The sequence below is a fragment of the Tenrec ecaudatus genome, chromosome 12 (assembly GCF_050624435.1).
Source record: "Tenrec ecaudatus isolate mTenEca1 chromosome 12, mTenEca1.hap1, whole genome shotgun sequence".
In the NCBI taxonomy this organism is placed as follows: Eukaryota; Metazoa; Chordata; class Mammalia; order Afrosoricida; family Tenrecidae; genus Tenrec; species Tenrec ecaudatus.
Window position 1 is genome coordinate 9237260 of NC_134541.1, and position 27971 is coordinate 9265230.

Sequence of the window (27971 nt, forward strand, 5' to 3'; positions counted from 1 at the left end):
GAATGCAATACGCACTACTGCATTTGTGACCTCTGACTCCAAACAGCGTCCCTCCAACCAACTGCAAATGCAGAATATGTTAGGAAGAAGGGGAGGGGAAGCAAGAGTGAGCCTCATAAGCTCATGATTGTTCTGCACGCCGTGGGCAGAAGAAGTATGGTTGGAATTAGGTGGGGAAGGAGGAAGGGGTGTGAAGCCACGCTATTCCTTTGAGAGTTCGCGTTGAACGAGTTGCAACTGTGAAAACTCGATTTTACTCCTAGGACGTAGTTGACAGCAAGAAAAGAGGAAGACAGGAAATCGCAAGTTCGAGTTATTCTGTCCTGGAGGGGATCCCAGAAGCACCAGAGACCACAGAGGAGAGCCCCCAGGCCACAGATCCAACCGAGAGCGATCATCCCATCATGAGTTTCTTTAAAACGCTGGTAAGTCCTTTCCTCTTTCCGCTCGACCCCGTTGCTCAAAAGGTTTATTGATGCTGAGAATGAAGAGTATGTGAATGTGGCTGTGCTATGGGGCTAGCATCAGGGGCAGCTGGGACAGCGGAGACCAGGAACAATATAGGCTTTGTAAGCAAAATGCTTCTATATCCGGTTCTGATGAAGGCGTCCAGTCCCAAGAATGGGGAACCATGATATGAGCAGTGGTCATCCAAATGTTGTCACACAAATTGTCTCCTAATGAAATGCGACTGCAGTCAGATGGTGCGGTGTGGTCACGGATCATAACAAGAATTGGAGACGTCCTCCCTGGATCAGCACAGCCGTTAAGCTGCTCCAGTGACAAAGAACACGTTGTAGAAACCCTGTGCTGTCTTGCTACAGCCAAGACTGGCATCGTAATGCAGTGGTACCAGATGAGCCTGGTCTTCCTTGGCTTGCCCATCACTAGTTCCTGGCACCCATGGTCCTGTATAAACCAGACACTCAGCAGGGACGGGGGAGTAGGGGGGGGGAATGAAAAGTGTTTGACTAGCTCCAGATGGCAAGATTAAGGTCAAAAGGTAAAACAAGCCAGCCCAAAACGTCAGTAAAGGTGCGGCACTTGTGCACATGTGTGGAGTCATGCCTGGCATGTCGGGACCTCTGAGCCCATCCCGGAGGGTGATCTTCGATGCGGTCAAACTCTTGGTGGAGATGCCAGCTCTTATCCATTTCCCTATAAAACATGGATTTTGTTCATTTAACATGTTACACCTTGAGAGTATCCCATCTCATTCTTTCATCTGTCGAGTGAACTCGCCACGGGCTGCAAATCACTCTCAAGAAAGGGGGTTTCTAACTTTGGTTTTCTCATTTTTTAAGGTTTCTCCAAACAAAGCTGAAACCAAAAAGGATCCTGAAGACGCGGTAGGTGAAGCGTGTGTGTGTGTGTTCGGTGTCTGTGCTTCAAATTGGATTCCAGATTTTCTTTTGTTTAATCTGCGTGTTTGTTTCTTGAATTTTACATGTGTTTCTACTCATCTGGGAGAAAGAGGAGACTTTCTACTCCAGAAAGGAGTGACAGCGTGGGAAACCCACAAGGACAGTTCTACCCTGTCCTACGGAGTCACCGTGGTCACAGCCCACTCCACTGGCAGTGAGCTGGCACTGGTGATGGATGTAGTTAGAGATTTTAATATTGCCGCTTGATGGCCTTTGAACTGTGTCATGTGCACTTGGGGTATTTTACTGGAAATGTCAGCGGGCAGCTGAAGAAATAGACGTCACTTAACCTAAATAATGTCCCATTAACCACTTTCTTACCTAGACTGGGAAGAACGTGGTAACAAGTATACCATTGCCTTGTTCTTCTCCCTTGTGTTCAGAGAGCCCCCGGGTGGGGTCGGGGGTTCAAATGAGCACTGGAAGACGTAGAGGGCAGTTTGGGGTGCTTCGAAGTAGAAGGCAGTTTTGGGGTGCTTCGAGCCTTATTTGAGAAATGACCCTTCACTAGTGCCTGGGAGGAAGGGTTCTCTTCACTGGACGTTCGCCAAGTGCGGGGCGATGTCGAATGCATCGTTGGGATGCACAGTACATTTGATCTGAAGCCTTCTGGAGGGGTTTGCACTTGGTGCACGAATAGCCGCTACCTCACCGGGGAGCCCGTGGTTTGAATGGCATGAGCACCCGGGGAAGCCGGACTTGATGACAGCTGGGTGTTCTCCTTCCTCCTTTTCTTAATTGAATGTGATCTGGGAGACACTTGGGCACTGAGGACATGGCATGGTCTGTCTGATCCATGTGGGGCCCATATTTGCAATATCTAAGTTGTTCAGGAGCCCTCGTGGCTTAGTAGTTACATGTTAGGCTTCTATCCCCAAGGTCAACACTGTGATACCACCAGCCACTCTGCCGAAGAAAGAGGGGTTTCTCTACTCTCATGAAGAGTTACAGTCTCAGAAATCCACAGGGGCCAGTTCTACCCTGTCCTACATGGTCACTATGAATCGGAATTGATTTGATGGCATGAGTTTGAGTTTGAGAGGTTGTTGTACAAAGGATCTGGGCCTTGTCTCTTAGGACCTGCATGTCCAGTTCTGTTACTGGATGGCTGTGTCACCCAATAGCTTCCATATCTGTAAAGTGGGGACAATTTTTTAAAAATCGAGCTACCTGACTCAGGGGCTGAGTGAAGGTGTAACAATGTCTTGTAAGTCGTAGAGGACTACTCAAACGTTCAGTGATCCTTGCTTCTTCCAGCATGTGCAAGATGGGTTGAATACTGCTTATTAATTACTCAAGCCTGCCAAGGCTGGTAAGGCAGAAACCTGCCAGAGAAGGAAAACTCACGTCTTTTTCCCCAAAAAGTGATCGGAAAAGGGTCAGCCCTGCACCCTGCGAGAGGTGGAAGGCTTTCAGGAACTCTGTCTGTAGAACTCGGTCTGATTGTTTCCGCAAGATGTTTTCCTTCTTCCATCTAAATCTCTATGCACCTGTATCCTCATCGCTGCATGAGTTTGCCTGGGAAGTGATTCGTTTGCTACAGCCAGCGAGGACCAACTCAATGAGTGACTGAGTCTCTTTTGGTTGTGGCCTCTGCATTGTCCCAAGCCACACACTCAGTAGCAATGGGCCCCAAACAGCGAGGCATGTGGGTGGGTTGGGTGGCTTCCCAGGAGAGCGGAGGCACGGGCCCCGTTTTGTTCATCACGCACCAGGGCCTGGAGTGGGGTGCCCGCTGAACTTACCTTGGCACCGCCGGTGGAGCTGGGTCTTGGAGAGGTCATGGGGTATTAGCACTCTTTGTGACAAACCCAGCACCTCTGAAATGTCTGCAGGGTTTGCCCGTCCTTCCATCAGCTCCTGGTGGATTGAGGCACACGATGAGTGCCCACCTCCCCTCCGCCCCCCAATTTGTTACTTGACTCAGCCCTTTGGGGGTGGTTCTCCATCCTCCCCCAATTGGTACTGAGTGGGCTGGTTCATTCTAGAAGCTTCTTTGCCTGGGCGAGCACCGCCTCCCCCCCAGCACCATGAAGTTTCTTATGTTTATGAAAGGCAGATCCCCCTGGGAGGGAAAATCGTTCTGCGACAGCTCAACTCCCGAAAACAAACCCTTTAATATGTCTTTCTTTCCCTTTCAGGGAAAATAGCGTTTAGATAGTCAGAACTCCCAGGGAGAGGCTGGATTTTGTTTGGTTTGTTTTTGTGTCTCCCACACACCCCCACACTGCCCCCCGCCATGTCTCCGGGACAGTTATGGCATGTGGGCCGAGCTTGGATGTCCTGTTCCACCTTCTTTAGCCAATGGATTTGGTGGAGAGAGGGGGAGAGGTTGGTGGGTGTGGGGACTATGAGAGCAGTTGGTGGGCGGAGTGGTACAACGCGCCTCCCACCAACAGACAGGAAAATAAAAAGGAAATTGTGTAAAGAACAAAGTTCTAAGCTGTGCCTGCTGTTACCCAGAAGGCAGCTCGAGCGGAGCGGGTGTGTGACGGACAAGCCGGGCAGAAGACCGCAGAGGGCCAGGCCAAAGGTGCCAAGAAAAAGCACCTGGATAGCCCCAGGGTGGGGCTCGCCTTTAGGAAGTTCTTTAGACACAAGGTCTGTATCACTTAAGCTAACAAACAAACAAGAGGAACCCTGGTCTTTCCCGCCCAGTGCTCATGGCCCGCACCATGGGAGTGGGATTCAAAGGGACTCAGCAGCGTATCGGCCCTGGGTGTGCGTGAGTGGTTAGCCTCGGCTGCTAACCAGCTGCTAACCGAGAGGCTGGAGGTTTGAGCCCATCCCAGGCACCTCGGGACAAAGGCCTGGAGATCTGTTTCCAGAAAACCCCATGGAGCGCAGTTCCACTCTCTCGGCCGACGTCTCCCCAGGGTGGACCAGGGTTCTGAGGTTGTTCTCCTAACTCACTGTTTCCCAAAGGCCGGTGGTTGGCACACTGTCCTCACCAATTTGGCCGGATGCCCCATGATTTCCTTGCTGGGTGTCTTTCAGCGCACCCATTTTCCAATCAGATTTACCTTAAAAGGAAACTTCCTATTGCCCCATCCATGGAAATCCAGAATCATTTTTCATAAATGAAAGTTAACGATGAATAAGGCTAATTGAAAAAAGGTCAGGGGTGTAAAAAAAAGATATTACACCAAGGAAACAAGAGCTGGTTTGAGTCTGTCACCTCTGTGTACATGTGGGGTTTGATTCGGGGTGAAATGTTAAAAGCTCAAAGCATTATCAATTGGGAGGTGTGATGTCGACGCTTGCCAAGCACAAATTTTACTTCCTAAATGGGGTATTTGCTGGATTTCAAGAAAGTCTTCAAGTTAGCATTTTCTTTGGGGCTTGACTGATTTGGTTTTTGTTTGAGCGGTCTTTATTTTTAATGACTAAAGAGAAACCGACTCTGTTTTTGCAACCTTGCTGCCTCAGGGTCTGACTCTGGTACCCACTGCCTCCTTCTTAAAAGTCAATGAGTCAGGGGTTGTGCAGACTGAGACTTTGCCCCAAGTTTAGAGGAGAATTAGACAAGGACCAGCATTTTCACTATCTACATGCTATTGAATGTCATGTCCCCATTCCACCTAAAAACACTGCTGATGGCAACCAACGGTCTGCTCCCTCCACATTGGGAAACACCCCTCTCACCCCCAGATAACCCTCTGATCATGCTGTAGTCTGTTCCATCCATTCTTAGTTCTAACTGCACTTACACTGGACCCCCTAATAGCTGCCCAGCCCAAACAGAAAAGCAATGAATGCCGGCAGAGTCGGTGTACGTATTTCCGTGCTCGTGGGAAGCGAGAACAACACAGACGGCCCTTTGGGATGGGCTACAACTCCAGTGACTCAAAAGTCGGCCCTGTTTGTCTGGAAGGCTGAGAGGACCCCTGGGTTGAGCCAGCACACTTGGAAATGCATGGCAAAGACCATCCACTCTCTACGAAGTTGAATCTGCCCGGCTGGGTGCTGCAGTTACAGGATTGTGTGGGCAGAAGCGGAGCAGAAAGTTTCCCAAGCTGAGTCTCCGTTTGCACAAACAAACTGGGTTCTGCTGCCGCCCTCAGCGCCCCGACGGACTGCTGTCCTGTGATGGGGAAGAGAAGGTTGTTAGCGCCCATGGGGGAGGGAAGGAAGGAAGAGGGGCACGACTCTCTGTGGGAGACAGTGTGGTAGCTGCTAGTGAAACAGAGCAAGGAGCTCTGGTGGTGTCGTGGTCACAAGTTGGGCTGTTGACCGCAAGGTCAGAAGTTTGAAGCCACCAGCCATCTCATGGGGGAATGCCGGGGTGTGTCCTCCCATAAAGAGTATACTCACAGAAACTCACGGGGCAGTTGTATCCTGCCCTATGGGGTCACTATGAGCCGGCATTGACTCAGTGGCAGTGAGGTTTTGAGAGTGAACGGTGGCATAGATTTCGTACACAGGAACTACCTGCCCAGCTGATCTCCCATTTGGAGCTTTTGGGAGTAGGGGACCTTGGAAGGCTGAGAAATGGGTGATGCTCCCTACCTCCCCAGATCTGCATTTCATGAAGACGTTCATCCAGGCAGTGCAAAGTTTCACATCGGAGAATCTTCCCCTCTCCCCCTCACCCCCCGTGAATGATTCACACTGGTTCAGTGTGGTCATTCCTCAGGCTTCCCAAATTCACTCGCTCCGTGTCCTTCCACAGCTGTGCCCTGGGGGAAGATCAGATTCTGGGGACACCAGGAACACATGGCGTTTCAGGTGAATGTCAATTAAAGGAAGGGGCGGATTCCCACCATTCAGAATCCTCCATTTTTCAGCTGACCAGTAGGGCTGGTGGCTCTTACCTCGGAGGATGGCAAGACAGTTAAGTGTCCAGCTGCTTCTTGAAGGGGGCACCAACCCTGGGAGAGAAAAGACCCAGTGGTCTGATCCAATACAAAGTAAATCCCTGGAGACCCTCTGGGGCAGTTCTCCACTGTCACAAGGGGGCACTAGAAGAGGGGATCCATCAACAGCTAAGACAGTCTTCCTGTTCGGCTGCTTCTGCCGTCATCAATACCAGGGGCACGGGGCCACTACAACTGGTCAAACAGAATCCATCTGTGGACTTCGGCTCATGATTGGCAGGGGTGATGGTCACCTCACCCTCAGCCTGTGGTCATAAACTGGGACCGGAGCAGGGGAATCCAAGCCAGTTCACAGACACAGCAAGAACAGGCCAGTGGGGACTGATGCTGGCTCACTGGTGGGTTGCTTGCTCTCCACCCCAATTCTGTAAGAAGAATGAGCTTAGTGTGAGAAAGTGGTGAAGGTGGAGGAGGGGCTGTGAATCTGTTGTCGTGAAGAAAAGAGCCAGCTTTCCTCTCTCTAGTCCACCTGTCTCTTCCTTGGCTTCCTCACACGGGCCACCCCGAAATGAAACCTTACTGAGCATTTCTCTACGACCCGACAGCAACATGGCATTGCTCTAGAATGCTCCGCCAGGACCAAAAATGTCCCTCCCCCACTCGGCTTTCCTTAGGTCCACCCTCTCTGCAAGGCAGCTCAAAAGAGTGGCTGCTGGCTCCTGGGATCCTGAAGCTCCGCCGCCCATTCATTGCTTTTCGGTCTGGATGGCATGTCTCCATCCCGTAACCCATCCCCTCCGTCTCTGTGCAAAGCCAAGTTTGCAAACCTCCGCCGGAGGAAGGTGTGGCCAGGGGATGCACAGCCTCCACGTCTGATGCATGAGGATTCCGTGGCTGGGGCTGCGGATAACGTGCACAACACCCAATTAAAGGCAACCTGCAGTAAAAGGAGTGATGTTTTAATAGAAACAAGGATGTCCTAGGCACACACTTTGGGACACACTTAAACACAAGTGTTCATCTTTTATCTGAAATTCACATATAAACGGGCAGAGGTTCTATTGTCAGTATGTTCAATCAGCCCACCTGGTTGACGAGATTGTCTCTGAGAAGCATGAGTGGATCTTGGGAAGTCTCTGGGCTTCAGATAAAGGGCATTATGTCCAGGGTGTGAGTCTGCTTTGGGAAGTGAGAAGAGGGGTGGGTGGAGGAGAAGAAAAGGCTAGTGGTCTTCTGACGGTGACAACCCCCCACCCCCACCCCGGAGGGATGGCGTGACAGAATCCTGGCTGGGTCTCTCTCTCTGGTTGCTTCCATATGATGATATGTGTAGTATTTATCTTGTGCCAGACAAGAGTCTTGTACAAGCTAAGAATGTCTGTAAGGGGTCTTATGTGAGGCTGGGTTGTCTAGAGTAACAAAAGCAGGGACACTTCTATATGTATAAGAAGGAAATTTATAGCAAGAAGGTCTCCCAGCCCAGTTCAACTCAAGTCCATGGGTCCGATGCTGGCCAGAGCCTTCTGGAGACTCTTGTGGCTGCGAGACGATGGCGCGGAGAGATCGCAGTCTGGTGAGTGCAGGGTCTCAGGGAGCCACGGTCAGTGGGAACATGGCAGGGGGCCCACAGCTCCTAGGTCCGCTCCCAAGGTCAGTGGCCCACAGGAGACCACCCCTGGAGGCAAACACAGAGTCCCAGTCCTAGGAGGAAGATGAAGGGAAGAGAGAGGCACTCCCACAGCCTCTCTTCTAAGAAGGCCACACCCCCAGGGAGGCATCACCAGTCTGTGACCTGGTTGAGCGGTTGGACTCCACCCTATACTTTCACACGGGTCCAAGTTCACACCAGTGCTCACCTTGATGGAGCTCAGAGTCTAGCATGGGAGACACACTTGACAAATTATTGCCCTGAGTCCCAGCGGGGCATTGTTACGTGATTGGCTGCTAACTGAAAGGTTGGCAGTTCCAACCCCACCAGAGACTCTGTGATCTGGTGATCTGCCCATGAAGATGAGGCTTTCGAAAGCCCTGTGAGCCTTTTCTACTCTGTCACAGGGGGGTGGGGGTGTCTCTGTGAGTCATAACGACTCAGTAACAACAATATAGCTCTTAAATTACTGTGAATATAGGAGCGACTCTGCCATACATCATTACTGAAGGGTTATATTGCAAGGGTCTCAGGTTGCCTGCCCAGTGGAACAAGACGTGGCTGGTATTCAGTTCACCTGATAACCCATCTTCATGATCACCTGTACCCCAAACACCTTTCAGGCGATTTTCCTCAGTTGTCCTCATTGCCACCACCATGGGCGTTCAGCCCCACAGATGATACTGCGACCTGTTGGGTGAGAAGCTTGTGCTGGGTCCCTGGTGGCCCAGTTGGCTACCTGCTGGGCTGCTGGCTGCCAGGCCAACTGCTCCACCCCACCAGCTGCTCCTGTAAAGATTTACAGTCTTGGAAACCCCCAAGGATGGCTCCATCCTGTCCTATAGAGGCGTTGTGAGTCAGAATCAAATTGATGGCAGTAGCGAGTTTTGAGTTTAACCTATCTTCCACACCCCCACACCAAGAACCAAGTCTGCTCCGCCCGCCCCACCCCCCACCCCAGCTCCCAATATTGCCCTTGGAAATGGCCCCATCATTGGCTAGTGCAGGCAGGAGGCCTTGCTGTGTTGGAGATGGCGGGGTTTGTTAAGTGTTTAATTTGGGCATCCAACCCGCCCCCCATGATACAGGTGTCACCTCTGCCCTTTAGTGTGACCGTGTGTGAGCTCTTTGAGCACCAGGCACTTAGATTTCTTGTCTGTAAACTGGACCTAACCGGTTCCCTCCTCTCGAGGCAACTATTAGAGCGTTCAAGGCCCTGGGCCAGCGGAAGGATGATGGCAGAGTCACAGGAAGGGAATTCTGTCTCCAAGAAGTAACAATGGCCCGAGGCCGAGAGAGGAAGAAGCTGGGGTGGAAACCGAGCAAGACAGAAAGACGTGATAAACAGGCCCTGTCTTGGACTTGGAGAAAGTCCCTACCCTAGATGCTGAGGGTAGGGAGTGGGGGGATTTGTCCTAAACTCCCTGTGTCTGTTGGGGCGTAGGCTGAGGGCACTACTTGAGGGCAGCTGTGAGCTGGAGGAAAAGTCAACACCTGTCACATAAAAAACAAGTAGTAGAAAAAATTAAAACAACAAAACCAAGTAACAGGATTGCAGTCAATGCCAAGTGGGGCCACTGAACCACGGGTGCCCTGCTCAAAGGCTAGTGGCAGCGCTGATAGTGGGCCCAAGCCAACCACGTCAGGAGACGGTCAGCTCTCCTCCCACCAGATACACCACTGAACACACAGGCCCCTCCCAGGAAACTGAAAGGAAAGGGGAAGGTGTATGTTGGGGAAGCAGCCTGGCTGGACCCCGCCTCACTTTTTCTGTGTCCCTCCCAAAGAGCTGCGGAGCACACTGCACCCTGGGCACAGAAGATGGCCCAGCCCCGGCCCCGGTTCATTCCCCAGCGTCCCCATCCTTGTCTTTCTTGGAAAGCCTTTCTTCCCTGGTTCCATTCACTTGTAAGCACCAAGACCCCTCCATCACCCAGGGCAGCACGTACCCCAATGGACACTCTGCCCTGCACGTGCGCAGTGATTGGTGCAGGGGCCACCTCTCCAGCAGGGAGAATGTGCCACTAGCCCGTGAGAGCCCAGCACTCAGTACACTCGGGGACAGGGTGCCCTGCTCTTCTGCAGGCAGGGAGGGGGCGAATGCATGAGGCGAAGGGCTTCCTGCTTGTGTTTTCTGAGAAAAACGAAGGGGAGGCGCTGTACCTGGGTGGGAGGTGCTTGCCCTTGCTGCAGTTTCCCTGGGTTTCTTTGCCATTTAGATAGAAAACAGGGCCAGGGACCGAGACCATCTGGAACCTTCCGAATCAGGTCATTTGGACACGACCGTTGATAGAGCGCAAATATTATTTTTAAATTCCAGCCTTGTGCAGTTTCTTACGCTTAAGTGGCACTGTGGAGCTTCTTGGATTTTCGAGTGTCTCAAAAGTCGCTTCTAGACTTGGGCTCCTGAACTCCTGATTTGAACTCAGCCCTGGGTGACTGTGGGGCTGCTAAGCTAACCCCAAGGTCAGGAGTTCGAAACAAGCAGGCTCTCAACAGGAGAAAGCTGAGGCTGTCTGCTCCCTTAAACACTGACAGCCTCAGAACGCCCCAGGGGCAATGAAGTCTACCCTGTCTTGTAGGGTCGCCGTGGGTCAGCATCGACTCGATCGGTGTCAGCACAAAAACAAAGCCAGCACAGACTGATTGCATTTCTGTCTCATGAAGTGCCATGAGATTCCCAAGCACCCTGTGTGGAAGCCAAGTGCTGGGGGGTTGGGGGAGTGGGAGTGCTAGGGGGAGTTCACAGGGCCAGACTGAAGGGGTGCAGCGTAACTCAGGCCAGGTGGAGTGCCTGAAATCGTGGGCCATTGGAGCAAGCCCTCCAAGACTTTTCTCAGCATCAGAAATATTGGGAAACTTCCTGAATTTGTCCAGACCCTATTTTGACTATCCCCGGGACTTTCCAGGTCCTGAGTCACAGATCCTGGAGCAAAAAGTCATAAAACAAAAGATGGTGAAGACAGAGAAGCTAGCTCAGAGGCACCTGGTGTTCATGCCTGTTAAACACTGGTGATTTTAATCATGCGGAGACAAATGAGGATTAGAATTCTCCCAACCCTGCGCGGATCCCAATACTTAGGAGGGATGAATGGCCTGGTCACTGCAGAAGGTAGATGGCCCCTGAGAGCCTGGGAGGGAGAGAGGAGGGAGTGGGGGCTGGACAAGCTAAATGAGTAACACTAGACATTGAAGTATTGGTTGCGGGGTGTGGGACTGGCTCTCAAAGCGAAGAAATGGGGTTCTTTTAGCTCTTCCTCCTCAGCCTCAGGGAACACCTCTAAAAAGCAGAGCCTACTAGAAAAGGCAAAGGCAAATATCAGAAAAGTGATTAAACTGCACCCCTTCAAAGGCCAAATACTGAAGGGACCCCCAAAAATACCAGGTCCTCCTGGGGAGCTTCAGGTATCACAGGTTCACTGTGTAGCTCCTCCCCCCCAACTTGCCCCCCCCCCCTCTGCCCAGTGAGCACCCAAATGGGGGCAGGAAGGAAAACACAGAATTTCTTCTTCTAATTCGGTCACATGTTGGGCTGCTAACTTCAAGGTCAGCAGTACAAACCCATCAACCAAGCCAAGGTAGGAGACCAGGTTTTTCCACTCCCATAAAGACTGACAGCCTTGGAAACTCCTGGGGGCATTTCTATCCTGTTCTATAGGGTGGCTATGAGTCTGCACTCACTGGATGGTGGTGAGCTTGGTTTGTTTGCTTGCTTGGTGGATTGGTTGCCACCAATCTGCTTTCCAAGAAAGACAAGGATTGTTGGCTGGTTGGTTGGCAGGTTGGATGGTGGGTTGGTTGGTTATTTAAGTTCAGATGTAGGTAATCAGTACAAGCTTGTCGTAGATCCATAAGCCAGTATGCGTGTACTGGGGGCCTCTACTCAAGAAGCTTTTCCTGATGGGGACACTTCATGACAATCCCTTGGAGACTCGTAGCCCAGAGAACGCCACCATCTGACAGCTAAGTGCCTACTGTCACCTGGAGTCCTTCCTAATTCACCACTGCGATGTGCATAACCACACTTTAAAGTCATGGTCTTTTGGGGGGGGGGAAATCTTGACTTTTTTATATTTAAATCCTCAGAATATTAACCGAAGTCCATGTTCCTAGTAGAGAATTTGGAGAAATGCAGAAATTTGCCAAGAGGAACATTAGCACCACACCTTCTCACAGCCCATGTTGTTGTTGTTGTTGTTAGAGTGATTGAGAACTCCATCCTTCCCTTCGGGACACTTGAGACTTCTCAGTATTTCCCCTCGTTTGTGTTTCACTCTGTAGGGTGCTGAAAAGTCACCCCCCGCTTTGGCTGACCCCAAGTCAGACAAAGCCAACTTTGTACCCCAGGAGACCCAAGGGGCAGCCAAGAACACTAAAAGCTGCAGCCCCTCCGTGCCCGCACCATCTGCAGCAGCCCCTGAGACAGCCAAGGAGAGCCCCAAGGAGAGAGCGGGGCCCACCTCGCTGCCTCTGGGCAAGCTGTTCTGGAAAAAGGTAAGTGTGTCTTTCCCAGGTTCCCTAAGACCTGCCGAGCGCTCCAGTGCTGCGGCCACTGTTCACTCACTCGCTCAGAGCCTTCCGTCCCCTCTGAACCTCCTGTTGCCTCCTTCAATGACTCTGCTTGCTATCAAGATGGGGTGGGGGGGGGGGAAGGCCTGTTGTGTTAACTCCACAACAACATGCGTTCGGTGGGACAGTACCGGGGGGGACCAAGAGACTTCTCCATTCCTCTCATGATTCGGGTTCATGGCTCAAGGTTGTGATATTTCATGACTTCATGCTCTCTCTGAAATGGTGCTTGACCAAGTGCTTCTTCCGGGTGTCCTCTGTGAGCTCGCCCCCCAAAGAAACCAACCACCTCTGGGTGTTTCCCCTTCTCTTTTCCCCATGGTGGGCCACGGGGTCAACCCAGGGAGCGGGTCCCCCAGCTCACCACCAGCGCAGGCCAGTTCCAGGACATGCCAACCCCTGACTGGCTTTGGTTCTCACAGGAGCTTGGATGGGGATAGCGACTGAGATGTTCTGAGAATGTTGGTGTCCCTGAACTTTCACCTGTGTTATCTTTAGTCAAAAGACGTGTGTGTGTGTGTGTGTGTGTGTGTGTGTGTGTGTGTGTGTGTACACGCAGGTGCGCCTGTGGCATTCATAGAACCGGAAGATCCACCTTCGCCATTCATCCAAAATCCATGCCGCGTCCGTCGCACGAGGAAGGCAGGCGATGCTTGCTAGCAGCATAGGCTTTATGAGCCTGGCCAGCCCCCAGCTGGATGCTGTTGGTGCCTCTTCCTGTCTGTTTGCTGCAGGACAGCAGTGTCCCTGCCAGGCTCTGCCCAGAGAGCAGACGGCAGCGTTTCGTGGACACCCTGGTGGTGGTTCGGCCGGCAGCATCCTGTTCCGATCGTCTTTCTCTGCAGCTGATAGTTCATTCCTTCTTCTGAACTTGCTCCTCAGCGAAATGGGGTGGGGAAGAGCTTCCCGCTGGGTGCAGTGTGTGCGGTGGGGGTGGCAGAGATGAGCTGACCACAGGGGAAACACAGAAGGTGGCGGAGGGGTAGTGGATGTTCCCCACCCAACGCATTCCCATTGTGCTCCGGGGAGTCGGGCACAAGCCACGTCCACTTTGCTGTTGGGTGTGTTGCCCCGTTTGGGGAGCTCCTGAGTGATGGCTTCCAGGGCTTCCTCTTCCAATCACTGACATTCATAGGGGACACACTGGCTCATCTTTGATGGCCAAGCCCCTTGCCGAGTCAGCCCCCTCCTCGTGGCAGAATCTGTGCATTTCTGTCTCAACTGTTTCGTTGGCTCGTTTGTTTGTTTCATGAGTCAGTCTAGATGCTAAGACAAGCCAAAGAAACCCATTTCCAAACTAAGATTTAGCTCGCTGCCATGCAATCTCACTTACAGGACAGAGTAGAACTGCCCCTATGGGTTTCCAAGATTTAAACTCTTTACAGGAACACACAGTCTCATCTTCCTCCCTCCAAGGAGTGAGTGTTTTCAAACTGCCGACCTTATGGATGGCAGCTCAATGCATAGCCCAGTTTTGCCCCAAGAGCCATGAAGTCAATGCTGACTCACAGCGACCCTATAGGACAGAGTAGAACTGTCCCTGTGGGTTTCTGAGACTGTGACTCTTCCCAGGAGTAGAAAGCCCCGTCTTTCTCCCCAGGAACGGCTGGTAATTTCCAATGGCTGACCTTATGGTTGGAGCGCAGGGCATGTAACCACTACACCACCAGGGCTCAGGCTCCTGTAAATCGCATGTTTCTTTCTTTCTTTTTTTTTAAATCGTGTCTTTCTTTTGCCAGATCGGGGGGTGGGGGGAGAAGAAAATGCCCCATGGAGCATAAGTAGGGACTGTTCCCCATATTCACCCCCAAGCTTGATCACATTCTTTGTGCCGTGCCTCCCTGTGTGACGAGGCAGGTTGGCAGAGCCGATGGGGAGCCAGGCCCTGCACACCACCGCTGACCTTCCTGGGGGACACCCATGCCCAAGCCGCATGCCGAACGAGGACCTTTGTGTACTTTTCGCTCAAGTGGAGCACCTTTGGGCTCCCAAATTCACTCCTGTTTTGTTTTTTGTTTTTAAGGAGGTATTTGAAGGGTGCTTAAAAAACACTGGGGTGTTTTCGTACTTCCCCTGATAGCCAGCACCACGCACACCCACACTCTGCCGAGTGCCCATGGAGCAGCGTGTGGCGAAGCAGACTTCGGCATCTGGAAGTCTCTGATGGTGTCCATTACAGATGGCTTCCCCCATATTTGACTATGAAACTGTGGCCAAAATGCATGGTCTTGGTTGCTGATGGTATTCTTACTGTCGGTATACCGAAGAACGGGGACCATTGAAGAAGTGAACTTCACGTTGTGATGGCCTTGCCAAAAACAAACAGGAAGAAGAAATAATGGTTAAGACTAATTACTGGAGCGAGCATGCCTTTGTAGAGCCAGCGTTAACTGGGCTGCTCCTGGCTCCGTGGCCTTGCAGAACATCCTTGTTCTGTTTGGTCTCTTGCTCCGCTTCGGCTTAATGAAAGGGGTGGGAGGATTGAGCTTGAGAGCCCTGTGTACAGTCAGCCTGGAACATCCCCCGGGAGGGGAATCGGGGGCCTCGGGAACCTTAGGCAGCCCTGGAGTCCTACAGCAGAGCACTGACGGCGGCATCGACCCCGGAAGAATGAACACATCTATCTCAGAGGAAGTACAGCCAGAAGGGTCCTTCGAAGAGCAGATGGCCAGACCCTGTCTCGTGTGCTTTGGACATGTCACCAGAAGGGACCAGTCCCTGGAGCAGGACATGATGCTTGGGAAAGGAGAGAGTCGGAGCAAATGAGGAAGACCCTCGACAAGATGGATCGAAACAATGGCCTCAACAAGGGCTGGATCTAGTCAAGAATGTGAGGATGGATCAGGACCGGACTTGGTTGCGTTCCACGGGGTCACTGTGGGTCAGCTCCTACCCAAAGGCAGCTAGCAACAACAGCAGCGTCGGGCAGGTGTTGGTCTCAACGTGCTGTGAGGAGAACACAGTAATTGTGCACACCCAGCACCTGCCACAGAGCGCATGCTCAGTGAATGGTGTCCTCCTCCTTCCACGGACCACTCTGGCTGGTCATAAGCTCAATATCCCAGTGTGACTTCTGGTGCCACCAACACCACCCCCAGTCGGCACAAAAAGTATGAGACCCCTGTGCTATTATTAAATGGCTTGTGATCCACTTGGGGCACAAAGTACACCACAGGTGTGCACAGAGTCACTCGTGTATTTGGAAGGTCACGCCAAAGGAGCGCCTCTCCTCGTGACCGCCGGTCGAGTCAAATGAGCCCTGAAGCCAGAAAGACACATGATCTCGTCTCCATTCTGACGCCGCCAGCTGTTGAACTCCAGTGGTTCACGCAAACCCTCTGAGCCTCCGATCCCCCCGCTGTAGACCTGGCCGGTGAGACCTGCCCTCGTGGTTATTAGAAGGACTGGGTAAGAAAACATGCTGGGTGACCAGCATTCAGCATTCGGTGAGGGCTCTTCACTCTGTGAAGTTTGCAACCCAGCGCTCTTGGATGGCAGGTCCGTACCACTCGACCGAAGACCTAAAGGTTGGCGGTTTGAGCCCACCTAGAGGCAGAAGACAAGCAAAGCCTAGTGACCTGCTTCCCTGAAGTTGGAAGCCAGGAAACCCCGATGGGGCAACTCTCCTGTGTCCCAAAGAAAGCAACAGAGTTTCCACCTGGGAAGCAGCCAGTTTGAAATAAAGATGATAAAGAGAAGAAACGGAAGAACTTCCAGTCAAGGAGCAGACAGAGCGATGGCCTGCTGAGGATGCTGACATGCCGAGGTCAGCTTTAAAGGACAGCCAGGGACACCTCCAAGCTCCAAAGGACATCTGTGTTGGAGGAGGAGCCAACGTTCAACAGATGTTGGAGCCAAAGTAAAACCCAAAGTCACAGCCATCGAGTTGACTGGGACTCATCCTGGGGACAATCTGCGCCCACGGTGAGCCCTGACATGGAAAACCAATAGAAAGCATTCACCCTGCTGCCAGATGCAGCCCAGTACAGTGACTTGGTAGCTTGTTGAATGGTAGCCCCAACCCCCAAAGACAACCAAGCCCCACTGCCAGAAGCCCCTTTCTGGAAGGCCTATGGAACATGGTATTGGCCCTGTTGGTTCAAAGTTTTTACCAGTCTCTTGATCGATAACAGAAGAGTGATTACCCACCATGTTTGCACCCTGTGTGGGTCCATGAACGTCATCAAAAAGATAGCCAATACAGATCTCAGAATACTGGCACAATCAATGAGAGTGTCCCTGGGCTTTGCTTCACACGGGTGTGATGTGTTGACCATCAGCCTAGGAAACCGCTGATGCTCATCCATGTAACCATTTAGCACAGTGGCTGCACATGCTCAGTTAACCATGGCGAATGTTGATGGAGGCTGGGAGGCAGCGCTATAGGCTAATCCTTTTAGGCCTCTTCCAGGCTGCCCTTAAACGCTTCCCTTTGTTTTGGAAATCTCCTGAAGTCATCTCACGCCAAATACAGCTCTCTCCCCCCCCCCCCCAAAGCCCAGTATAAACAGGCCAGCCAGATTGTAGCTAAACCCACATCTCCCACACCCCATTCAGCCTTTGAAACCTAAGATAGTCTCGGGCTGGTGTTTACAATGTTGGTTTATGATGCACTTTGGGAGAAAACGTTTATCTGGCTTAGGCAGACTTCGGGAAGAGAAGCCTCCCAACCAAGACCAATCTCACTGCCATCGAGTCAGTGCTGACCCATAGCCACCTCCTGTGGGTTTCTGAGCCCGTAACTGTTTACAGACCTAGTCAGCCTAGCCCTTCTCCAGTAGAGCTGCTGCTGGTTTCCAACCATGCAGATCGCAGCCCAGTGCATCGCCACTACAACACCAGGGCTCCCAAGAGGAGCCTAGGATAGGTCTAATAGGTTGTCGATAGTCCTGCTTCCCAGCATTCATCAAAAGCGCTATCGATAACCAACCCGTACCAAGTGCAGCACTGTGCTGTTTACATGTACAAACATCAGCCATTTTCAGGGGCCAGTGCACATAAATGGAGTCCTTGGGTGGTGTCTTCTGTTTGAGACCACCCAGCGGCACCTTGGAAGAAAGGCCTGGTGATCTAGTGCCCAGAATGCAATCAGCAAAAACCTGTGGAGCTGCCAGGAGCCTCAATCAACTCAACAACCAGCCGGGCTGTAGAGAGAGAAAGACTGGCTTTAAGGGATTAGGTCACATGACCAGGCAAAGTTCCAAACACAAACCAAACTCCCTGCCCTCGCGGCGACTCCCACTCTGGTGACTCCAAGATCCACTGGCTGGAGGCGGGAGGGCCCTGCAGTCGTGGGTCTCAAAGCCTCTAGGCCAGGCGGTGCAGGGAGTGAAGAGTAAGGGGCTTGGGGCAAATGTCACTGTGTGGCCTAGAGAGAGCACACTTCCTAGGGAGAACCCCTTTACTGCTCTGAAAGTCTCCAGGGGGTTAATTGAGACCCACCCACCTGTTAGAGAACCATCTGTTCTTAAAGCTAACTTCTTCCCCGAATGCAACTTCACGGCAGCCTCTCGACTCTACTCGTGTTCAGCCAATCAGCCAACCACCGCCATACCCTAGTCATATCCTCAGCAAACTGGCCCGGGAGCCATATACTTTTAAAGGATATTATTCAGACACTGTTGATTTCATTTGTTTGTAAAAATAGACTTGTGTGATGATGGCAGCAAATGTGCTTGATACCATGGACGGATGGATTGTGATCAGAGTTGTACGAGCCTTCAATAAAATGATTAATAAAAAAAATAGGCTTGTGGCTCTCGAGTACTTCTTAAATTGTTGTGAAGGACAAGATTGGCTCTTCCATCTCAAAAGTTTGCCGACCCCTGACCTAGCCAAAGGAGTCTAAATGGTGTAGCAGTTACTCAATGGGCTAACATGTGCAAGGTCAGCAGTTCAAAGCCACCAGCCACTGCTCAGGAGAAAGATCGGGCTTTCTATGCAGGTGAAGGGTTCATTTCAGAAACTCACAGGGCAGTTGTACCCTGTCACTATGGGTCTGCACTATATAGCATGAGTTTCTGGAGCTTATAACCTGGCCATGGTGACACATTAAATTCACCACTACAAGCTCTTGACTTGGAACCCCAGAGGTGAGATTCACAGGGTCTGTGAACAGGCTCTTGGCCTCCGTAGATGCATGCCAGGCAGACTGAGTATTGGCACGAGGAGATGGGTGCATACTGAGGGCAGCTGGGACAAACAGCCCCTGTGCTGACTACTGGCTTCTGGTCAGAATAAGGCTGACATGGCAAGGCCTGCTGCCTCCAGCTCGCTCCTGGGACAGATTTCTCTAGTCGGTTGCAGAATTTTCCCGAATGGCTAATTGATATTTACCCAACCGTTATGGCTTATTGAGTGATCTGTCCTTATTTCCCTCGCTTCATCAATGACTTGAAAATGTACATCTCAACCCTCTGGCCAAGACTGGGGCTGGTGTTTTCTGCAGAACCTCCTCGCTGGACTCTACTATGTCTGTCTGTCTGTCTGCCTATGTTCCCTGTGTTGCATTTTAAACCCCATCAGTTAGTGTATACGGCCTCTCTGCCATGTTTACATTTCCCTTTGTCCTGAGCGTATCAGACAGTTCCATGGTTCGGTCAGTCCCATCGAGAAGGGCTGTGCAGACATCGTCGCCGTCAACTGTGGGACGTCTCCTCCTCCTCTTACAAACTCATCTTTACCATTCCACTTCCGTCAGCTTCCTTCAAGTCTTTCTTTGGAACAAAGTTTACCATAAACAACTCAATGTCCAAGAGTTGCAACAGGAGGAAACACTAGCCCACTAATCCTTCACTTTTTTGTAGGTGTTTTGTTTGTTTTTTTAGCACCCTGACTCTTGCATTTCTCTTCCCTTTAGTCCAATAAAGAGGACTCCGCCCCCACAGGGTCAGAGGAGAATGTAAGTTGCATGTCCCATGGCAGAATCATTCCACCCTCACGGGCAGCATGCTGGACTGGTAGTGGCCCAGCCCTGGGGTCTCATGTACCTGCATGACCCGAGGGTCACCCCTCTGCCATGGACTCTTTCATCCACTCATATGATTGGGGGTTGCTGGGGAACCACACTGGATTTGTAACATGTGTGGTTGTGGCGTCCCATCTGATCAATATTTGCCCCATAGCATCGTGGGTTATTCCTTGGGCTGCCAGGCTCCAGGTCAGCAGTTCAAACCCAGTGATGGCTCTTCCTCGGGAGAAAGATGAGGCCTTCCACTGCCATAAAGATTCACAGCCTGGGAAACCCACCAGGACAGTTCTGCTCTGCCTAACAGGGCCACCGTGAGTCCGAATAGACTCCATGGCAGTGAGCCTGGCACCTGTAAGGATGTGCAGCCTCGGGAACTCAAAGGGTCAGTTCTACTCTGTCCTGTAGGGGTGCTATGAGAAGATGGGGGTTCCCAGGCTGTGATCCCTTCCCCCCGTCCCCGGAACAAAGCAGTAGATCTTTCTCCCTCAGAGCTTTTGAGTGGGTTTGAACTGCCAACCTTTTGGTTTAGCAGCCAGTTGCTTAACTGCTGTGCCTCTGGGACTCTGTAACACCCATGAGGTCCGTGGGAACTAAATGCAAAATCAGAACATGTAACTATTTGTCATTGAGGGGCTGAAAGAGTCTACCCAGTGGGTGAACAGCTCTGCACCCCCTCGGAGCCACACCCTCTCCTTGACTCTACAGTGATTGCTCTTCCACCTGTTCGCACGGCTGCTCAGCTTCTCTGCTCACTCCGGGCGGTGGGGGGCGGGCAGGTGCACCAGGCACAACCACCTCCACAGTAGATAGATGCCGACCAGGGCTGTTGGTCTTGGGCTAGGGCGCCAACTGCCCACAACACAGGCTCTCACACTGAGTTGGCCAACCCCCCCTTTTTAGAAATAGAGAGAAAGGAAGACCCCTGACCATTAAAAACTTGTCCTGACCCCCACCATCCAGGATCAAGGCTAGGTTATCTGCTTTTGCACACACACACCCGGGTCCCAGTGCCCTCCCCCCACAGCAGGGGGTGGTGCCACCCATCTTGGGCAACACCACTAGATTGGAGCTCTAGGTCCTTGTGTGTGTGTGTGTGCCGTGGACCTTGTAAAAGCATGGTCTGGAATTCCCAGAAAGAATGATTACATCCGAAGGAGATGAACCCACATGGAAACCCACCCCCAAAAGTAACATCAAATGGATCTTTCCAAAAACTCTTTGAGGGAGCTTTAAAACTGGGCGCCTTGAGCGTTCCAGACCGGAAATAGCAGCCCTCTGCCCTGAGTATGTCTTAAGAGTAAAAACGCAACACTGAAGTGAGAATAAGTGAATTCACAGGCAGGCGCTCAAGACAGGAAACAGATCGCTCTCGCCTCGCCAAGGCAAGCACCTGCTTCACATCCTCCCCAGTGTTGCTTGTCCCACCTGCCCAGGGGCGGGGCCTGTGTTTTCATGTATTTCTATCCCGCTGAGGCATAGCAGATGTGGGAAATCCAAGCAAGTTACAGACATGCTGTCCTCTGGGTGGAAAGGGAATTAAAACGGAGGTGGTATGTTAGAATTCTCTGTAGAACGGAGACCTTCTAAAATCCACGTTTTCTATAGCCATCGCTAACCTCAAAACGCAGGTCTCTCATAGATCTAGAATGTCCTGTGGATTGGCTAGCTTTTGGATGGAGACTCATAATCTCTAGTTATCTCAGCCACTGGCAAAGAGGGGCCCCATGAATCTTACAGGCCTCATTGGTTGCTTTGTTTTTTAAGTAAAAAGTTGTGGGTTGCACTCAGAGCATCAATTCCCTTTTCAGATTTTCAGGGCTGAGTGTTTTGTTGTTGTTGTTGTTGTTTTGAAGATAAAGAAGAAAAGAGTCATTTGGGGAGTGTTAGCGCTCAGTTAGTCTTTTGAGGACACCTGTTTGTCCTACAGCGCCCCCTCCCATCCCCACCCCCACGCCCCACTGCGGGAACACAGAGTGGGTTTCTGGCAGGCAGCCCTGGGCATTTCTTCCCTTCTGGAGTGAAGTCTGAGACAGACAGAGAAGCTCTCCATGAGAATTCAGCCTTCGGTGCCAAAAGATAACACGAAGCATTTCTTTTAGGGAAGATAAGCAAAGCCTTGGACACCCCGCTTTAACTGCCAAGGCACTCCGTTGGCTCAGTGGTGACGATGCGTTTCTCTCTGCTCACCCCTTGGGTGGAAGGCCGCTAGGTCTCACCATCTCCACCCGGGTTGCACCACCTCCTGAGCCTCAGTGTACGCGTCTGTGCAAGGGCAGCGAGCATGTTAGCTGCCCTTTGGGGCTGCTTTGAGAACGGAATAGGGAGAATGCCTGTACTGGGTCCTAGGTCAGAGTCCAAGGCCCAAGAAACACTCATCCTGGGGTAGGCAGACCACAGCCATGGCCCCATCTGGGCCACCACCCATTTTTGCAGAACCCAGGTGTTCAGGAAAGGATGAATCTTGCCAAGTGGCTGAGGGGCAAGGGGCTGGAGGTCTAAAGGAGGGTGGTTTTGGAGGACGAGTATAAATGATCTCAGATTTGATTACCACTGTCCATAGATCGGTTCTTAGGGCACAGGCACCCCCACTCCTCCCCACATGCTCCATGGCTGCCTTCCTCATGGCTGCCTTCCTGGTCCTGTGGCAGAGCTGAGAAGCCACACCAGAGACTCCGGCCACCAGCCCACCTGCAGGAAATATCAGCGGATGCCACCTGTGGTCATTGCCGGCACTCGGAGACCTAATGCTATGAGGGAGTGCTTCCGCCCCACTGGAAATCTCCTGGGAAAATTGTACGTCTCCCGGCTGACCCAGTGCCCACACGGAGGGGAGACAGGTTGACCGCGGGGCCTCCCTCATGCCCTCCACTCGAAAGAGACAGAGAGGTGAGTCAACCCAATAGACTTGACTGTAATCAGGACAGTTAGGTGTGTGATTAAGAAGACTTCCTGCTAACATTATGACCTTCCAGTCCAGGGACCTGGCCACTGCACCCCCAAGCTCAGCCGTGGCCCGGTGATCACAGGAGGCTTGCGTGTTGCTATGATGCTGAACAAGTTTTGGTGGAACCTCCACACCAAGAGAGATGAGAAAGAAAAGCGTGGTGATCTACAGCCTTTGGAAACAACATAGATCACAGCGGTTCCATCTCATTGTAACAAGGTCCACAGGAGTGGGGCCCAGCGCGATGGCAGCTCATGATAACCGTCAGCCTTCCTAGTGAGTTCTGACGGCTTCTTGGGGTCAAGTTTAATTTGTTTCTTTGCTCTCCTTGCTACTTTCCCAAACATGCCTACCAACCAACGCCAGAGCCACCTCTGATTACCAGCAGGTATGGTCGAAAATAGAAGTGACACCGAATGCTTTACGTCTCTATGAAATGTGCACTTGAACTGTGTTGCTGGGGAGTCTATTGAAAGTACCGTGGACTGACAAAAGAACAAACAGATCTGTCTGGGAAGAAGTTCATCCAGAACGCTCTTCAGAAGCAAGTCACCTCGTGTCTTTTGGATGTTATCTGAGAACATCAGTCCCTGGATAAGAGCATCGTGCTCCGTACAGGGACAAGAGCAGCGAGGAAGAACCTCACCAAGATGGATGGACACAGCGGCTACAACCTTGGGCTCAAACGTTGCCACGATTGTGCAGGACCAGGCGGTGTTTCGTTCTGTTGTACGTAGATCAAGTCGCTATGAGTCAGTACAGACTCAAGGAATAGGACTCAGAACAGCAACGACGCTGACGCACCTGCATCTTCGCGCTGTGAACGCCGCCTCCCTGGGAAAAGCAACCCGTGGGGATTAACGCTGAAACACGGTCACATCTAGACTCTGGAGCTCCCGTTGTCCCCAGCTTAGAATGGGCAGAGGCCACCGTGTCTTCTGAACAAGGCGCAGCTTTTCGTCCAAAGCACCCTCCTGAGAGGAAGTTGGAGAATGATCCAAGGGAACAGAGAGTCCGTGTGGCTGTGCATGCTCATCAATCCAACGCTTCAGCCCAGGGCGTTCTGGGCTTTCCAGTCTCATGCCAATGGGTTTTCCTTGGCAGCCCACAAGCAGCTTCTGGGCCTCACTTCAAAGCCAGCGGGAGTGTTTGCAAGTCCTGTTTCCTGGGCTACTGAAGCTGCCATGTTTAGGAGATGGGCTTGTGGCCCAGCACTTAGGAGTTGAGGCTCCCCACTGGACGGGCCCTGGTGGCAGTCACATAACGTTGCTTCGCGAAGCCCTCGCCGCCACGAAGCCCCACCGCTTTGTCCTGGGGCTCGGTTTCCCTCCAGGCCCTTGCTTACCACACAGGGGCTAGCCAACTTCAAAGACAGGAATGTCCAGAACCCTGGGTCACTCATTTCTTAGTGGCCTATTTCCCACCCCTCCACCCTTCTGCTCTGGATCTCACGCAAAGATGGAAACTCCCACCCCCCACGCCCGCCCCCACCCCAGAGTATTTGACTGTGATTGGTCTAAGCCAGTCGCCGGTTCAAGTCCCCAGCAGTTAAGTCCAGGAGTAAAGATGTGACCTCGACCGGCTGGTGTATGGACCCTGATTTGGGGGAGGTTCAAAATACAGACGTCCCATCGCAACATATCTGTTTCTCTGCCTTTCCTTCCTAACTCCTTGGATCATCGGGACAGAGAAGTGATGTCTGGAGCCCCGGCAGCTCTTTTATGATCATGAGGTGACGACTTTTACAGTGAGAACACAGTACGCCAAAGATGACAGAGGGAGAGCCGGGTCCTGCGTGAATCATGGAGCCACCGAACCAACTCTGCGACTTCCTGATTTCAAGCGTCTGATTCCCCAATTTCATTGGTGAAGCCTTGTTACTCAGGTCCCTGGAAAACCAGTTTACTTCCATGGAGATCCGCTCCTTACCTGTGCCGTGACCTTGGCCACATCATTTAACCATTGAGATGCTTCACCTGTAGACCGGGGATGATGGGCTTTTCCCCTAGCTGTCGCTGTAATTATTTATTGAGTATATCTATTAAAAAAACACCTTGCACGATGCTGGTACGGGAAGCTGGACAGAGTCACACAACTGCTCCCAGTGAGGGACCAGAAAAATCATGCCTGGGGAGTAAACCGCGCTGATCGTAACATCAACAATAGTGCACGGCGTGAATGGAGTGCTGAAAGGGGACCAGGTTCTGTTCTGCGAACATGTTGGTATGCATTGCCTCACTTGCTCCTCAGAACAGCTTTCTGAAGAGTGCCGTGTTCCCCGGAGAGAGGAGAACGCTGAGGTGTGGCGATGTGGAGTGGTGGGCGCCCTTGGAGCCCCCCAGCCCAGGATAGAGTAGATTTCAGCCCAGGCTCTGAGCTTGTGTTCATCACTGCTCCAAAAATTGCCTCCATGTCAGACATCCCCCCACCCACCCACCCATCACCAAGGACCTTTCTCACTGAAGGGTATTTTGCAGGGACTCAGACATGGGGAGACCCAAGCTCGTGTTCACTGTCCAGCTGCCATCCCTGGTTGGGCTCCAATCTGAGGGTGACTTCCTAGAGGAGGGACGGGGTCAGGAAGCCATAACCCCAGAGATGTAGGGTGGGGCCAGCCGGGGCTTCTAGACGGTCTGTAGATGGGGCCCACACATGACTTTTGCTCCCCAGCCATTCCAGTGCCCCTTCTTCTATTAGATCAGTCTATGCTGATGGAACCTGCCTTGCCCCCTGGGGACTTTGGGGTGCATGACTCGTCAGCTTCAATCTTAACAAGCTTCAAAAAGCCGGTGGGGGGAGAACAGTCTACTACCTTTCCACTCCATTGTCCACAAATGCTTCGAAGCCCCTGCATGTAGACAAAGGGGGAAATCCTATGTCCATGTCTTAAAGAACAGCCAGACAGGGAGAGACTGTGGCATGTTGCTGGCGGGTCTCGGGGGTTGCTGCTCACAGATCTCTTATGGACCACGTCTCTGCCCCAGGGGGCCAGGCAGAGAGTCAAGCCTCTTCCCAAAGCAGCCTATCTGGGGCCTTTGCAGCCGATGTTCCATTTGTGATGGGAAGCGTGAGAGTCTTTCCACAAGCACATTACTATCTTGGGGAAAAATAAAGCCCTGACTCGGGCTCCTTTCTTCCACAAGGAATCTTGGGGTCTGGAACCAGCCAAGAAGTGTCAGGATGCCCGTGTTTTGGTGGCCCTACATGCATTCCTCTGAAGCAAGGGTCGGCAAACTCCTTTTTTTTTTTTTTTAAGAGCCAGGTTGTCGAGATTGTAGGCTTTGGGGGCCTCTTGCATGATCTTCATCTTCTTGAGTTTTGTTTGTTTGTTTGTTTTGAAAGCCGTTAAACATAGAAAAGCCTCCCTCAGATTGGGAGCTGGAGTTGGCAGGTGCAATGACTTGGGGACCTCTGCTGGAGGATGACATAGCAACAATCACTGAGCAATATAATCCCCTCTCCAGGTCAGTTGATTCTGTCCTGTTTCAGAGACCCAAGGCACATGCAGAAACTGTCCCAGGTGTGAATGGGACACAGGACAAGGGAGTGGATCAGGGCAACGACACCTGACTCACCCTCCCATTCTGGAATCAGATGCAGGGTGAATGGCAATGTCCATCTAACCCCATGCTGGCCATTCCTTCTTCCCACAGCCACTTTAAGAGGCAGTGAGGTCACTAGGAAGGAGCCCTGGTGGGCAAGGGCAGTGGCTACGACCTTGACCATAACCAGAAGTCTGGCAGGCTTGAATCCACCAGCCACTCCTTGTGAGCAAGATGTAGCAGTCTGCTTCTGAAAAGATTGGCTTCTGAGTCGCCGTCGAGGCATGTGTCCCCAGAATCTTCAGGCCCCTCTGCCCCATGGTATGCCCAGTCCTTCTGATGCTTGAATGCAGGGGTGGGGAACCTTTCTCTGCCAAGGTCCATTTCAATATTTCTAACATCCTCCTAGGATCATACTGGCCAAGCATTTCATTAACTCACAGCTGATGTGATGGCTAAGGAGGGCTGGTGGCAGAGTGGTTACAGGTTGGGCTGCTAGTTGAAAGGTCGGCAGTTCAAAACCACCAGCCGCTCCAAGCAAGAAAGACAGGGCTTTCTATTCCCATAGACAGCTACAGTCTCAGAGAGTCCCTGGGGCAGGTCCAGCCTGTCCTAGAGGGTTACTGTGAGTTGACGTCGACTCGATGGCATTGAGAATATGGTGGCTGGAACTGCCCCTCTCTGATGAGAGGTGCGATGATTTTGAGAGCCTTAAGAATTGGGCTGCTAACTCCAAGGTCAGCAGTTTGAAATCATTAAATGTGCTTTCAGAGAAAGGAGAGGCTTTCTACTCCTGAAAAGAGTTGCCATCTTGAAAGCCCACAGAGGCAGTTCTGCCCTGTCCTGTAGGGTCACTATAAGTGAGAGTGGACTCAGTGGCAGAGTACGTGGATATGGCCCACCGGTCACATGTTCCCAACCCTGCCCTAGGGGCTCCATCCCTCCCAGCTGCCTCCAGGGTGAAGTAAGTGCACCCGGCCTGTGCGGGAGTCGGGAAGAACCACTTCACCAGGTGCCCAACTCGGAGAGTGGCCAGGACACTTTCCATTCCCTTGCTTCTCTCCCAGGCCTGGGGAGAAACTGCTTTGCAGAAAAGCCACTCAAACCAGCTGCTGGTGGAGGGGGAGGGGCTTCCTTATTCATTCATTAACTGACCTCCACTCCTGCCCAGGCCACTCATTCACCGGTTTTGCAGTCCATGACCATGCTGGGGGATGGAGAATGAACTTGGCAAAGACAACCATGACTGTCGTACCACCCCCGTCTTCCTGCTCCCATGAAGATATCTCATGAGCGCCCGTCAGCTCCTTGCTATTCAGCCCATTCCGACTCATGGTGACCCTGCAGGGTGGGATCGTATTGCTCCACTGCGTTTCCAAGGAGACTACCACATCTTTCTTCTTAGGAGAAGAGTGGTGGGTTCAAACTGCCAACCATCAGGCCACCAGGGCTCCTTACTGAGTTTCAGGCACTCAGTCACTGCTATTGAGTCAATTTTGAATAATAGTGACCCTATAGGACAGGGTAGAACTGTCCATGAGGGGTTCTGAAACTAAAAAGCAGAAAGCATCATGTATCTAGCCTCAGAGAGGCTGGTTGGATTTGAACCATAGACCTTGTAGTTAGCAGCCAAATTCCTAACCACTATTCTATCAAGACTTCCCTCCCTCCTAGGATCTCACTGCCTATTAAAGAGCTATGAGGAAGAAAAGGTGGCCGGCATAGGGGGTTAGATGTCCGGTCCCCTTCACCCTGTGTCTGATTCCAAGATGAGAAGGGAGGCGGGCAGGAAGCGTAGAGCATAGGACGGGAACCTACTGGACACAATTCAAGAGGATGTGGACACGTGGGGATGGAGTTAACTAACATCCAGGAAACTTCCAGATGGGAGTCTACTTTGTTGTTAAAAGCTTTCACCCAAAACTCCAAAACTAGCTCTAGCATTTAAAAACAAACAAACAAAATGCTGGGACCACCCGTCTGTGCTTTGGGCTTTCTTGGGGAAGGGACAGTCCACGTGCAAGCAGCCTGACCCAGGAAGTGGCCTTGGCACGTGT

General features: G+C 51.9%; 1 protein-coding gene across 1 annotated transcript in view; it reads left to right on the forward strand.

Moving 5' to 3' along the window:
* Positions 1 to 27971, forward strand: part of BCAS1 (brain enriched myelin associated protein 1) — an 80566-nt gene that overhangs the window by 33138 nt on the left and 19457 nt on the right. Inside the window, exons 4-8 of the mRNA XM_075527696.1 lie at positions 264 to 425; positions 1305 to 1349; positions 3891 to 4025; positions 12171 to 12383; positions 19318 to 19359. Of these exons, the coding sequence (XP_075383811.1) occupies positions 264 to 425; positions 1305 to 1349; positions 3891 to 4025; positions 12171 to 12383; positions 19318 to 19359 (597 nt within the window). The remainder of the gene's footprint in view (positions 1 to 263; positions 426 to 1304; positions 1350 to 3890; positions 4026 to 12170; positions 12384 to 19317; positions 19360 to 27971) is intronic.